Consider the following 14,091-nt stretch of genomic DNA (forward strand, 5'->3'; position numbering starts at 1 on the left):
AAAAAGCGATGTGAAATATAACTGAAGATAGACAGACACAAAATGTTGGAGTAACTCAGCGGGACAGGCAGCATCTCTGGAGAAAAGGAATAGATGACGTTTGGGCTTGGAACCCTTCTTCAAGAAGCCGAGTTACTCCAGCATCTTGCATCTATCCTCGTGAAATGTAACTGATTACACCCCCCCCCCCCCCCCCCGTGTCCATCTAGATTTGCATTCATTTATCCTCTTTCCCCACCCATTCCACCTATATCCCTCCCCCTGGCTTCACAATTCACATTTCCTATCCTTCTCACAACTTTGGTCTGTTCATCTCTGACCTTAGTCCAACTTTCCCCCAACCACCACCACATCTGTATCCATCTATCTTTATACTCACCGCACTTTATACCAGCCCTCCTTTCTTCCAACTTCCTTTTGTCCCCCCCCCCCCCCCGCCCCCTCCACTATAACCAGTTTAAAGAAGGGCCCAAACTTAAAATGTCACCTATCCATGTTCGCCAGAGATGTTGCCTGTCCCGCTGAGTTACTCCAGCACTTTTAGTCTTTTTTGTTTGTAAACCAGCATCTGCAGTTCCTTGTGTGTACACTCGGATTTCTGCCATGCCCACAGGCAGCGACAGCATCCAGACAGCCAAGATCACGCACGGTGCACAAAGGCGTCTCCACCCTCCCACAACAAAGTATTGCAAATCCGACTCATGAAACACGCCACAGTTTTATTTGGTGACAATTCTTTTCTTAAAGGACAGTTTCATCTTAATCACTCGGCCAGTGAACTGGTGGAAGGCACTGTCCCTATTATCATTGAGTGGAAGGGAGGGAAAGGGTTTGCATTTGTATGGTGCTTTACACAACCTTTTGAGGACATCATTGGATCAGAGCCAATGAAGAGTTGTCTGTAGGCAAAATACTGTGGGTGTTGTCATTCTGAAATGAAACAACACTCAAAATGTTTAGCCTTCGCTGTGTATATTCCTGGTAATGACATCACCCGTAAACTGACCCCATATCACGTGGTCGTTGGGCTGAATTATTAATTTAGTTTCTCTCTCAGAGATGCTGAGTGCTTCCTGCTTTTCCTGGGTTTTATACAAAGTGTAGCCAGTATCGGAACATTGGAATGAATGGAATTGGAATCAATAACTAAATTCTCAACCAGTGAGACACAAATCTTTCAATGTCATAGTGTTAGTTTGTTTCTATATTGAGACCATTGGCTTTGGACGTGACTGATTGGCCACTTGAATTTCTAATTGGCTTTCTTTACTCTTTGCACTATTAAGTTTATTTAGCACTGGCTTCCTTGTAAAGGTGCCACATCCTGCTCCACATGCCAAGATATTTGGCAGTCAAACAGGTCTTGATTGTAAAGATATTGGATCAGTTTGCGGTTGGCACCATTTCCAGGAAATCTCACGGCGAAGGTGCAACATCTACGACTAACTAGAGGGCTTGTGTTGGATGTTTATATGGAAATTACAAACATCAAATGATTTCAAAGGTAACGAAGTGTATTATTTGGGAGTATCACAGTGGGTGGGACGACATCCAATCTGCCAGCACTGGTTGGATTTCAATGCCAAGCCAAAAGGTGAAAATGTACTGTGCCAATCTTTCTATCCTGGAAGTAGTAATCTGTGGCTTTAGTATTTAAGAGTTGTATAGATCAGACTGGATTCTCACGATGTTTAGTTTAGAGGTACGGCATGGAAAAAGGCCCTTCGGCCCACCCTGTCCACAATCATCCCGTTTACACTAGTTCTGCTATCCCATTTTTGCATCCACTCCCTACACACTGGAGAGCAATTGACAATGGCCAATTAACCTCCAAACACGCATGTCTTCGGGATGTGGGAGGAAACCGTAGCAACCTGAAGGAAATCCACACAGTCACAGGGAGAACGTGCAAACGCCACACAGTTGGAATCCCAAGGTCAGGATTGAACCCAGGTCTCAGGGGCGAAGAGACAGCACCTCTACCAGCTGCACCACTGAGTGTGATTTTGATTTTGGGAAAATCGGGTAAATAATGGATCAGTCACTTTTTCACATGACCTTTCTGATATTGGCCATTGTAGACCATTACCCAGAAACCAGGTTACTCCCAAGTGTGGTCTCATCCACGACTTGTGCAGATGTATCAAGATGCCCAACTTCTGTATTCAATACTTCCCCAATGAAAGCATGCATGCTAAATACCTTCATCACCACCCTGCCCACCTGAATCATCACGTTCATGGAACTATGCACACGTACTCCTAGATCTCTCTGCTCTACAACACTCTACAAGCTCTCACTGTTAACACCGAAGTCCTGCCCTGGTTTGACATACAATGATAATTAAATTGCCATCCAAATTGTTAATGTGGATAACAAACAACAGTACTGACCTCTGCAGCACACCACAGGTCATTAGGCCTCCAGTCAGAGAAGCAATCCCCAACAACCACCCTTGGACTCCTTCCTCCACACCAACTTTGAATCCAGTGGATAGCTCACTTTGGATTCCACGTGATCTAACTTTCTTGATTAGATTTCTATGTGGGACCTTATCGAAGGCCTTGCTAAAGTCCATTCAAACATCGTCCACTGCCCTGCCTTCATCAAGTCTCTTGGTAGCCTCTTCTAAATAACTCTATCTGATTAATGAGACATGATTACCCACACACAAACCAAGCTGAGTATCTCTAATGAGTCCATGTATATCCAAAGGCTGGTAGATCCAATCCCTCAGAATCCTCTCCAACAAGGTTTCCACCATTGACGTCAGGCTCATCAGTCTGGTTCCCTAGCTTGTCCTTGCTCCACTTCTTTAGGAGGAGACGTCCCCCGTCTCCATCAATGATGTGGATGTGCAGTTTACCAAGGAGTACAAATACTTTGGAGCAGACAAATACCTAGACAGCAATCTGGACTGGTCCAGGAACGCTGAGGCCCTGTACAAGATGATACAGAGCCGGCTGTACTTCTTGAGAAGGCTCCGCTCCTTCAACGTTTGCAGTGAGATGCTGCATATCTTCTACCAATTGGCGGTAGCCAGTGCCGTCTTCTTTGCTGTCATGTGCTGGGGCAGCAGGGCGAAGGCCGCGGATGCCAACACAATTAACAAATTCATCAGGAAGGCTGGCTCTGTCCTGGGGGCAGAGTTAGATTCATGGGAGGTTGGTCTTGGAGGGGAGGATCCTCCTCAAACTGCGGAGCATCTTGGACAATACAGCTCACCCCCTCCATGACACACTGGCCAACCTGAGGAGTACCTTCAGCAAAAGACTGCTTCCACCAAGATGCAGTACAGAACGGCACAGGAGATCCTTCTTCCCTGTGGCTATCAAACTGTATAACTCCTCCCCTTATGTTGTGGGATAGACTCTCACCAGCATCTGCAGTTCTTTCTTAAACATTGTGACAATTACAAATGTGTTTCTCAAACCTCAGCCTGAAAAATATGGAAAATATGGAGCTGATATCGATATGAAAATATAGCCCACGCTCACATATGGGCTGCCACCGCAATTCTTGTACATTTACCTTCTGACAATCTTCCCCAGAGGTGACATCCTCCACATAAACCTTGGGCCCATCGGGTCTGTTGGATCCTCCCGAAACAGTGAGACCAAGGACAGCAGATTTGGTGATGGTAACAAACTGAATTTCTTCATCACTGTGACACCTGAGAAGAACAACAATCTAAATCTTTGATAACCAATATTAAACCCAAGCCTTCTAAAGATAAATATGCTGCAGTCATGACTTTTATACCTAAATTATGAATAGGCCTCAAACTTGGCAGTTTTCATTTTCAGACAAGTTTACCGTTGAGTTTGGAGTATGTTTTTCTTTTTTAATTGATGTTCAGTACTCATGGCATAAGAACAAACGAAAATAGAAGCTGGGAGCTGTATTTAAAGGGGCAACGTTTGCACAGAGGGTGCTGGGCATTTGGAGCAGGCTGCCAGAGCAAGTGGTTGGGGAAGGTGCAATCACAAACTTTAAAAGACATTTAGACAGGTAGGAAAGGTTCAGCAGGATATGGGCCAAATGCAAACACATGGGACTAGTTCAAGTGGGGAACTTGGTCGGCATGCACAAGTTATACAAAAGGACCTGTTTCCATGCTGTAACATTCTGACTTGAGTCCTTGCTTGTAGACTAGATGGATCTTTCCCACAACTATGAATGTATTTAGATGAGGAGTCTCGACCCAAAACGTCATGTATTCCTTTTCTTAAGAGATGCTGTCTGACCCACTGAGTTACTGCAGCTTGTCATGCCTATCTTCCGGGTTGAATGACATCCTTGTATATACTATTTCTATGGTTCACCAGGAGGTTTTGATCAGTAATAGTTGGAACTACACCATGTGCCAGGGCCCAAAGTTTTATGTGCTCACCACATTGAGTTCACAGCACCGTGACAACTGGTTGCCCTTATTCAGAACTCGGTGTACATCAGAATTAGATGAGGAAACAATGAAAGCGAGTGCCACGCAAGAATTGACAGAGAGATTTCAGACGTACAGTGCATTGGAACAAAGTAAACTTGCGGCGTTCCCATTAGAGGAGTGGCATGAACTCGTTGGGCTCAGCAGTCGAGAGCTCAGTGAGGTCAGTGAGCTTCCTGACGATGTCCTGAGGAGAGATCTGCCTGTTCCAGAAACGAAAGGGGAAACGGAGAATTAATAAATGAGATGCAATTCTAATCTCATATTTTCTACATTAACACTACGTTGCTTGCCTTAAGTCACATTGGACAGCGGGAAGCAAGACAAAGGAAACAATGAAAGTGACAGATACTTTATTAGTACGGGTGTCAAGGGTTACGGGGAGAAGGCAGGAGAATGGGGTTGAGAGGGAAAGATAGATCGGCCATGATTGAATGGAAAAGTAGACTCAATGGGCCGCATGGCCTACCTCTACTCCTATGACTTATGAACTTATGAACATGAGAATAGCTGACCATGTTATTTTGTGCAGTGCAGGTTCCAACTGTCCTCCCACCTTTCTAAAGGACACCAGTGACATTAAATGTTATGTAAAACCAAAATACTGGCAGGCCAATGCAGATATTAATGGGCCTGTCCCACTTGGGCAACTTTTTAGGCGATTGCAGGAGACTGCAGTTGCCACATGTTCTCCGGTGGTTGCCGGGGAGTCGCCTTCATGGTCGTGAGGAGTTCCCACATTCTGGGAACTAGTCGCGGCCTCATTATGGTCGCCAAGAATCTGTCAAATATGTTGAAAAATTAGCAGCAACTAGAATGAAACCGCCATGGAGAGTAGCGAGAATTCTCGTGCCGTAGGTGGGTCGTAAGGGGGTCCTAGTGGTTTGCCAGGAGGTCGAAGGTTCTCTTAGGTTATCGTTGGTTGTAGCCGGTGGTAACCAGTGAATTTCATTGGCTCATTGGGGGAAAAAAACCAGAAGCAGTAGTTTTCAGAACCAAGGATAACCGACCGGTAATGTTAAATGTCCGCCGAGCTTCACAGCCATTTTGTTTTTCTCTTTTTTCTCTTTCTTTCTTTTTTTTCTTCTTTTTATCTTTTTGTTTTTATATATACAAGTTCTCTTTTAAACACTTAACTATATTTACATATAGTTTCTATACTCAATGTGTATTTTGACACTGGACTCATATTTAGGTTATACCTGTTATTAATGCAATCCTGATCCCTATGTATCAATATCATTGTTATGTTTATCATTATTTTTTGGTTTTGTTTTGTTTTTGTTTTCGAAAAAAACGAATAACAAGATTTTAAATGAGAAAAAAAAGGAAAAAAAAGAAAAAAAGTTGGCTGGCTTCTTAAAATATGTCTCCACATCTTCTCCCTCCTTCTATCCCCTTCTCCCCCCTCCCCCCATCCTCTTTTAAATGACTTACTGTACACTGTGGTAGCAGTCTTAATTACAGCGTCAACCTTCCTGTTCATTGTGGTGTGTGTCTGTATCATATTGGTTTTGCACAGTGTGAATTTCAGACAGCGCTCCCCCCGCTTGCCCTGTCCCCCATCTTTGTGATGTGTTTGTGTGTGTTCCATTCTGGCTGTCGCCATTCCAGTTACCAGCAACTTGACAGTCGCCGGCAGACGCCTGCAAAGTCGCCTAAGTGGGACAGGCCCTTATGGCACCTCTGGAGCTGCTGAATTTCCACCGTGTGAAATTTCACTCAGTCCCATTTACAGCTCACGGCAAGGCCAGCAGCATGATCAAGGAATGTCACACCCTGGCCACTCCCTCTTCTTCCCTCTTCCATCCGGCAAAGGGTACTGAAGTGTGAAAAAACACACTTACAGATTCGGTGACAGTTTCTTCCCAGCTATTATCAGGCACCTGAACCATCCTACCAACAAGTAGAGATCAGCCCTGAACTACTATCTACCTCTTTGGAGACCCTTGGACTATCTTTGATCAGACTTTACTGGCTTTATCTTGCACTAAACGTTATTAGACAATAGACAATACGTGCAGCCATTCGGCCCTTCGAGCCAGCATGTTATTCACGTTAGTTCCTTTATCATGTATCTGTGCACTGTGGATTGTTCGATTGTAATCATGTATTGTCTTTCCGCTGACTGGTTAGCACGCAACAAAAGCTTTTCACTGTACCTTGGTACACGTGACAATAAACTAAATGCAATTCAACTCAATCTTTGACAAAGAAGGAGGGGACTTTCACATAACTACACACGGGGGAACTTGTAAATGCCTCATTCATATATTAATCACAAAAGAATAACTGGTATGTGGCCTTTGGTATGCAGTTGGTATTCATGATGTGCCTGTGTTTCAGTGGTGGAATACCTGTTAGTAAACAGCTTGTGTAAAGGCAGTGCCGGGAAGCCACTGCGCGCTGGTGGAAGGTAGTTCCCAGAGGAAATTACGAGTTTGATCTCACAACCAGCAGCTGCGATGATACTGAGCTTAAAGAGTTTTGCGGGCTTGTCTCCACTTTGGGAAAAGCACCCACTGTCTGCATCTAAAGATATCTGTGGTTGGGTCTAGGGGGACTTCTTCCTGCTAAAATTACCTCACAGCCCACCCCCACCCTGCACCCGCAATGTCAGATAGGAAGTGGGTAGAGCTGAGGTGCGGAGGGAACTCAGGCAGGCGCAACTACTCGGAAAATTAAACAAATAATGCAGGGGATGACACTGTTTGGCAATGCTTAGAAATGCCTGGCAATGTCACAGAAAAACATGAAGCTTACTCGTTGCTCGTGGGGTGGGAGAATTCCGTGCTGATCCAGTGCTGTTGTTGGACCCATGGTTCTCCAATAACTCGGAAAATTCTCGCCTGTAAGAAATGCAATGGAGTTTTGGCATCAGGTGTATGTTACAGCAGTTTTACAATACCCCCAAAAATATCATTGTGATGTTGGTTGTGGGCTAATGCTATCATTCCTGCCTCTCACTTCATGGGCTGTAGGGTCATAACCCACCACATAGAGTGGAGAGGGGTGCTGAAGGGTTTTACCTGAATGCTGCCTGATTATGTTTCAGAAAGAACTGCAAATGCTGGTAAAATGCTGGAGTAACTCAGCGGGTGAGGCAGCATCAATGGACAGAAGGAATTGGTGACGTTTCGGGTCAAGACCCTTCTTCAGACCTGGATTAAATGGTATTAACTAGAAAGAGAGGTTGGACAACCTTGGATAGTTTTCACTGAAGGTGGGGAGGAAACCCGATAGAATTATATAAAATGATGTGAAGCATAGATAAGGTGGACAGTTTGACTTATTTTGCAGGGTGGAAAGGTCAGAGACCAGAGGGCTATAGGAAATATGCATTAAGGTGAGAGGGTCAAGGTTTGGGATGTAGGGCAAGATTATTTTGCAGTCAGGTAGCTGAAGCCCACTGCCAGGGTTGGTGGTGGAGACAGATATGAAAGTGGCATTTGAGCAGGTGTTTGGATAGGCACATGGTTATAGCAGGCATGGGCCACGTGTTGGTGGTGGAGGAAGGAACTGCAGATGCTGGTTTACACCGAAGATAGATACAAAATGCTGGAGTTACTCTGCGGGTCAGGCAGCATCTCTGCAGAAAAGGTGGCGTCTCTGAAGAAGGGTTTTGACCCAAAAAGTCACCTATTCCTTTTCTCCGGAGATGCTGAGTTACACCAGTATTTTGTGTTTACCTTTGCTGGTAGTGCTATCTTTAACAATGTCATGTTCGGCACGGATATTGTAAGGAGAAGGCCTGTTGTATGTTCTATTTAATGTACATCTCAGCACACACTCTTTATTGAAACTTTAAACAAACTCATTTGCTCCTTTCCCCCATTCCGATGAATCATGTACGGCATAGACATTCTAGGCCGAAGGGCCTGGTCCTGTGCTGTACTGTTCCATATTTCATGTTCTATATTCTTTGTAGATGAGGGGCAATTTGCAGTGAGCGAATACCTTGACAATCAGTCCTCCTTTCGGATGTGTGGAGGAAGCCAGAGCAGCCATGGGAAGCCCATGTGGCCACAAGGATCAGACAGACAGCACCAGAGGTCAGTGCCGAACCCAGGATACTGGAGCTGTGAACCAGCTGCACTACCTGCTGCAAGGTCATGACCCGAATCGTCCACCGTTCCCCTGTCTGACTCACTGAGTTCCTCAAGCCTTTATCTGCTGCCAGCACCATAACCTGCTGGGTCAAAGCCCTGTCCTCATACAGACTACAGCAACAACAAAGTAAATGAAAGCTCTAAAGTGAGCAGATCACATGATTAGTTTTTTTAGTTTTTAGTTTAAAGAGATACAGCATGGAAGCACTGAGTCTCCACAGACCAGCGATCCCCACACACACTACACACATTAGGGACAATTTACAATTAACCAATAATAATAATAATAATAATAATAATAATAATAATAATAATAATAATATTAATAATAATATTAATATATCTTTATTGTTATTGCACAGAGGTACAACGAGATTTGGAATGCAACTTCCATCCGATGTAATAACTTAATTAGCTAAAAATTTAGACACCCAGAGAAACAAGATTATAAAAAGCATTATAAAGTGCAAATAGTTCTGTGCCGGGTCGATGTGCGATGTGACCATCCGAGGGAGACAGTTCATGGGGGGGCACTCAGCAGGATCGGTTCAGAGTTCATACATAAACATAATAAACCTGTATGCCTTTGAAATGTGGGAGGAAACCCTCACAGGTCACAGGGAGAATGTATAAACTGTACAGACAGCACCCATGGACAGGATCGAACCCAGGTCCCCGTAATGCAACAACGCAACCACTGCGCCGCCGTGCACCCTGATGAATGTGACTCATGGCCCTTCTGCAAGACAATGCCCAACTGTTGGCTGATACTAACCCAGGGCAGCAAAGTCAGCAGACGGCCTGATAAGAATACATCATGCTGACACAACCATCAGGCAACACTGCCAAACACACTATCAGAATGCTCGTCAAGGTGTGGACTCTGGGCTGAACACAATGTCATGTGTGTTTGAAGATCCCTGTAAATAAGGAAGTTTAAGGGGGAATTCCAAACAATGTTTACGAAGTAGGGCAGCAAACACCGACTGAAGTAAATATTCGACAGAGAGCTGTTCTTATTAACCGGTTAATGTTAACCAGTTACAGATTGTCAGGAGTGGAACATCTTTCAAGGCTTCTGGATGGGAGTGGCTGTCAGTTAATGCAATTGAGAACCAGTCTTCAATGGAAGACAAGGATAGCTGTATAAATACACAGAGTCTGTAGTGATGCCCATTGGTGTAACGGTGAAGGAAGACTCTTCAGGGTGTTTGGATACTCAATGAAGATCGTTGAATGAAGATTCAATGATATTCAATGATGCTTAACTGTCACGTACCTAAGTACAATGAAATCCTTATATCTATAGACATTTTGTTTCCATCGATGTAAACCAACATCTGCAGTTCCTTCCCACTGAAGCGGTGTCCATTAATCCTCAACAATCTGACCTTGAAGACCAGAGACCGGGAGGATGGAACCGGTGACAACGACGGATGTTAGGGGAGAGGATAGAGGCTGGTACAAGAGGAGAGGGAACCAGGGTTCTAACTGTCCGTGCCTTCAAGGTCGGCTGCGGGAGGTGCCCTCTGGGACACGAAAGCTGAAGGACCGGAGAGGAGAGGGACGGCTCGCTGGAGAACCGTATGAGGAGGAGAGGTGAGGCTAGGTCTGAGCATTGCCCGGCTAAGTCTGAGCATTGCCCGGCTAGCTCAGTCGGTAGAGCATGAGACTCTTAATCTCAGGGTCGTGGGTTCGAGCCCCACGTTGGGCGACACTTTCTTTAACCATTATCAATAGCAAACATATGTCTAGCCAACGAATAGTTCAGGAATACTCTGCATTTTTCAAACAAGAGGACATGACTTCAGAATTAAGGGACAGAAGTTTAGGGGTAACATGAGGGGGAACATCTTTACTCAGAGAGTGGTAGCGGTGTGGAATGAGCTTCCAGTGGAAGTGGTGGAGGCAGGTTCGTTGGTATCATTTAAAAATAAATTGGATAGGCATATGGATGAGAAGGGAATGGAGGGTTATGGTATGAGTGCAGGCAGGTGGGACTAAGGGAACAAAAAGTTGTTCGGCATGGAATTGTAGGGCCGAGATGGCCTATTTCCGTGCTGTAATTGTTATATGGTTATATGGTTATAAGGTGGTCAAGCCAAGGAGAAGCAGTGAAGATACGGTGGGCCGAGGACCCACCATGGAGAGGTGGTCGGGCCGTTGAGAACAAAAAGGGACTATTGTGACCATTGTGCTCATTAGAGCACTTTTGTAAATTTGTCAGCGCCAGATACATGGAGACTCTTTGCGTACTTTGTGTATTGTGTGCAGAAACAAAGAATTTCACTGTACCTAAGTACATGTGATGATAAGTATTATTGAAATTGAATCATTGAACTGAATCACTGAATGTTCTGGCCATTATTTATCTCTCAACTAATATTCCTAAAACCGATCTTTCGTTATTCCAAAAAAGGACACAAAGTGCTGGAGTAACTCAGCGGGTCAGGCAACATCCCGATAGCACATGGATAGGCGATGCTTCAGGTCGGGACCATTCTGCAGACTCATTATTCCAGTTCTAATTAAAGGTCATTGACTCAAAATATGAACTCTGCTTCCCCTTCTGCAAATCTTCTCTGACCTGCTGAGTACATCCAGCATTTTCTGTTTTTTATCCTTAAAATAAATTGATTTATTTGTTATTTCGCTCATGTTTTTTGGAGATTACTGTGCTTAAATTAACTGAATTATTTCCTAACGCAACTGCAACACCATTTGAAAAATATTCAATCACTTTTGAGACCCGTTGGTGATAGATGAATGCGTCTCTTTCTATTGCAGTAAATTCCTTTTAAATGCCTAGCTTAATCCTCGCCGACTATTGTCTCAGTGTGTACATATATTTAGGGATTTTATTTTAAGATGGAATTTGCTAAATGAGGGGCATGAAGCTTATATCTCAGTCCTTGCTCTGTAATCCTTGTACCTGGCTATCTGCCCAAATTGTGATTGTCTTCATCTTCCAATAAGCAGTTTGACCCAGCATCTCTGTGCATCAGGTCAAAAACCCATTTTGTGTTCAATCCAGGCAACCCATCTCTATACTACTAAAACTCACATCTTGTTTGTTTGTCCTTTTGTTTGCCTGGTTTGTATTTGGGCATAAATGCTACACGATAGCGCTACAATGTTTGGCCCACTTTACTCACCATTGTCCTGTGATGTAAATTAAATGTTTCATTCAGATTGATGGTATACTTTACAAGTTATTGACGTTTAAAACTTAAAACAAAACAGCGACCCCACTTGCCCAGCCCCCACTTGCCGTCTTTACTTGACAGGCATCACAAATTCCACCCCATGAGCCCTCAGCGCGTCATGACAGGTGTCACAAAGGACACCCCACGTGTCCTCAGCATTGCCTTTGCACAATTTCAGACTGCCAATTTTTTTCTTGTTATAACGGCGACCCAACAGCTCCATGGGTAAGTTTCCTTCTACTTTAATTTCTGCCCTCCCGGGCTCTGGGCTGGCGTTGTAGCCAGTGCGGGGACCGGGGGCAGGGAGAGGCCAAGGGTACCCAATGCCTCCCCAGCTCTAGGATGCTCCCCTCCCCCCCATCCCCCCCCCCGACAGCCCCCGCCTCAAGCCCTCCCCCTCCCACGGCTCCAGGAAGCTCGCGCCCCCCCCCCCCCCCCCCCCCCCCCCCCCCCCGCCCCAAGTACAACTTCATCGCCGCCCTGCTGGAGAAAACGGGGCTGGCGGGGGTTTACATCGAGATCCTGGGGAGGTGAGGAGGGACATTGGGGGAGGAGGGGGAGAACATAGGGAGAGGAGGGGAGAGGGGTTATGGAGGGAGGGAGGGAGTGACTGAGGGCAGGGGAAAGGAGAGGAAGGGAGAGGTGAGGAAAGGAGTGGGGGAGGGGAGGACGACAGGGGAAAGAAGAGGTAGGGTGAAGAGGACGGGGAGGGAGTGCTGGGGGATGAGGGGGAATGGGTGTAGGGGTAGGAAGAGGAATGGCGAGGCGCAGTTGGGGGAGGGTTGCCGTGACTAGCGTCACAACGGGGATCTCTGGCATCACAAAGGGAACCCACCAGCCGCGCCTGTGCAGTTGAGGGCTATGGGTGAGTGGTGGAATATTGCGTTGGGGGAACGGGACCCAACGGGTCCCACTTGGTCTAGTTTCTATTAAATGTCCCAATCTGCTTTATAGTCAACCCCTGTGCACCAATTTCTTCATTAAACGCCAATGCCCTGGAAGTGCAGTGGACATGAGATTCCTTCTGCCAATGCTATTGTTTGCAGCACCTACATGAAGTTGTGTTGAAAATGACAACAGAATGATTTCACCCCATGGTTTCTATCAGTAAACTTCATCAAGCTGAGGGAGAGTGAATATTGATCATGAATATGGTGAAGGTAAAATGCAGTGACCTTTTTTGGAGAGTGTTGCAGGGTGTTGCAGAGTTGCGAAAAAAAAAAACGGTTTGTGACCAACTTTGTGTGCAAATCCAACCATTGTCAAGAACAACAGCAGTGCAGCGGCACAGCGGTAGCAACCCAGGTTCGATCCTGACCTCGGGTGCTGTCTCTGTGGCGTCTAAAATGTTCTCCCTGTGAACGTGCGGCTTTCCTCTGGGTGCTCTGGTTTCCTCCAACATTACACAGAGGTGTAGGTTTGTAGAATAATTGGCCTCTGTAAATTGTCCCCAGTGTCTAGTGGGATAACGAGTGTGATCAATGGCAGACTCGGTGGGCCGAAGGGCCAGTTTCCATGCTGTACCAATAAACAAAACTGTATGAAATTGAGTGCAGAATTGTATTATCAATAAATGTGGGACGAGTGGGGAAAATAAAGGACCTGTCCCACTGCGGCGACTTAATTTGTGAGCTTAGAAGAGTTTGCGTTTGACTCAAACTCGCAGCATGGTCAACACGTGGTCCTAGGAGGTCACTGGAACTCTCTGTCATGCCCGAGAGAAGTTCCCGTGTACTCGTGGCCTCAGTTTGGTCGAGGAAAATTGCTCAGCATGCTGAATTTTTTTCCGCCAGTAAAAATGGGTCAGCATGGTTCTTTTGAACTCGTAGTGCAGCGGAGTGGGGTTGCTCGGCAGTCGAGGTAGCCGTAGGTTTACGTTTTCTTACCTGCCCTGCTCATCCCTTGCAATCATCAGCCTCATGTTATTGGATGAAGAAGCAGCGCGAAGGATTTCCACTGCGCTAGAAATGAGAAAGATCCAGGAATATTACCAAAGTGGATGATACACCTACAGTGTGTTACTGGCTACATGGAGCTAAAGATGGAGATTTACTCCCTGGTTTCAACATAACCCTGAAACAATACGTAAAAAAGTAATTGAAGTATGTCATACAGGCCATCAAGCTCAGTTACCCAATAAGATCATGGCTGATCTAACTCCACCTGTATTGTTAACTCTACCACCATTGCCACAGTAAGGCCACACGGAAACTGCAGGATCATCACCTCATATAGAATAGAATAGAATGCCATTTATTGTCATTCAAACAGACACGGTTCGAACAAAATTTTGTTCCTGCAGTCATAATATCAAAAAAAAAACTAAGACACA

General features: G+C 45.4%; 1 protein-coding gene and 1 non-coding gene across 2 annotated transcripts in view; one reads left to right on the top strand and one right to left on the bottom strand.

The window, feature by feature from the left end:
• si:dkeyp-72e1.9 (syntaxin-binding protein 4) overlaps nt 1-14,091 on the bottom strand; it is a 101,325-nt gene that overhangs the window by 35,812 nt on the left and 51,422 nt on the right. Inside the window, exons 6-9 of the mRNA XM_055651915.1 lie at nt 13,646-13,720; nt 7,208-7,293; nt 4,521-4,647; nt 3,532-3,673 (exon numbers count right to left, since the gene is read on the bottom strand). Of these exons, the coding sequence (XP_055507890.1) occupies nt 3,532-3,673; nt 4,521-4,647; nt 7,208-7,293; nt 13,646-13,720 (430 nt within the window). The remainder of the gene's footprint in view (nt 1-3,531; nt 3,674-4,520; nt 4,648-7,207; nt 7,294-13,645; nt 13,721-14,091) is intronic.
• Nucleotides 10,195-10,267, top strand: trnak-cuu (transfer RNA lysine (anticodon CUU)). Its single transcript has one exon. It is a non-coding gene; the product is annotated as a tRNA-Lys (tRNA).

Source organism: Leucoraja erinacea, chromosome 20 (assembly GCF_028641065.1).
Source record: "Leucoraja erinacea ecotype New England chromosome 20, Leri_hhj_1, whole genome shotgun sequence".
Classification (NCBI taxonomy): Eukaryota; Metazoa; Chordata; class Chondrichthyes; order Rajiformes; family Rajidae; genus Leucoraja; species Leucoraja erinaceus.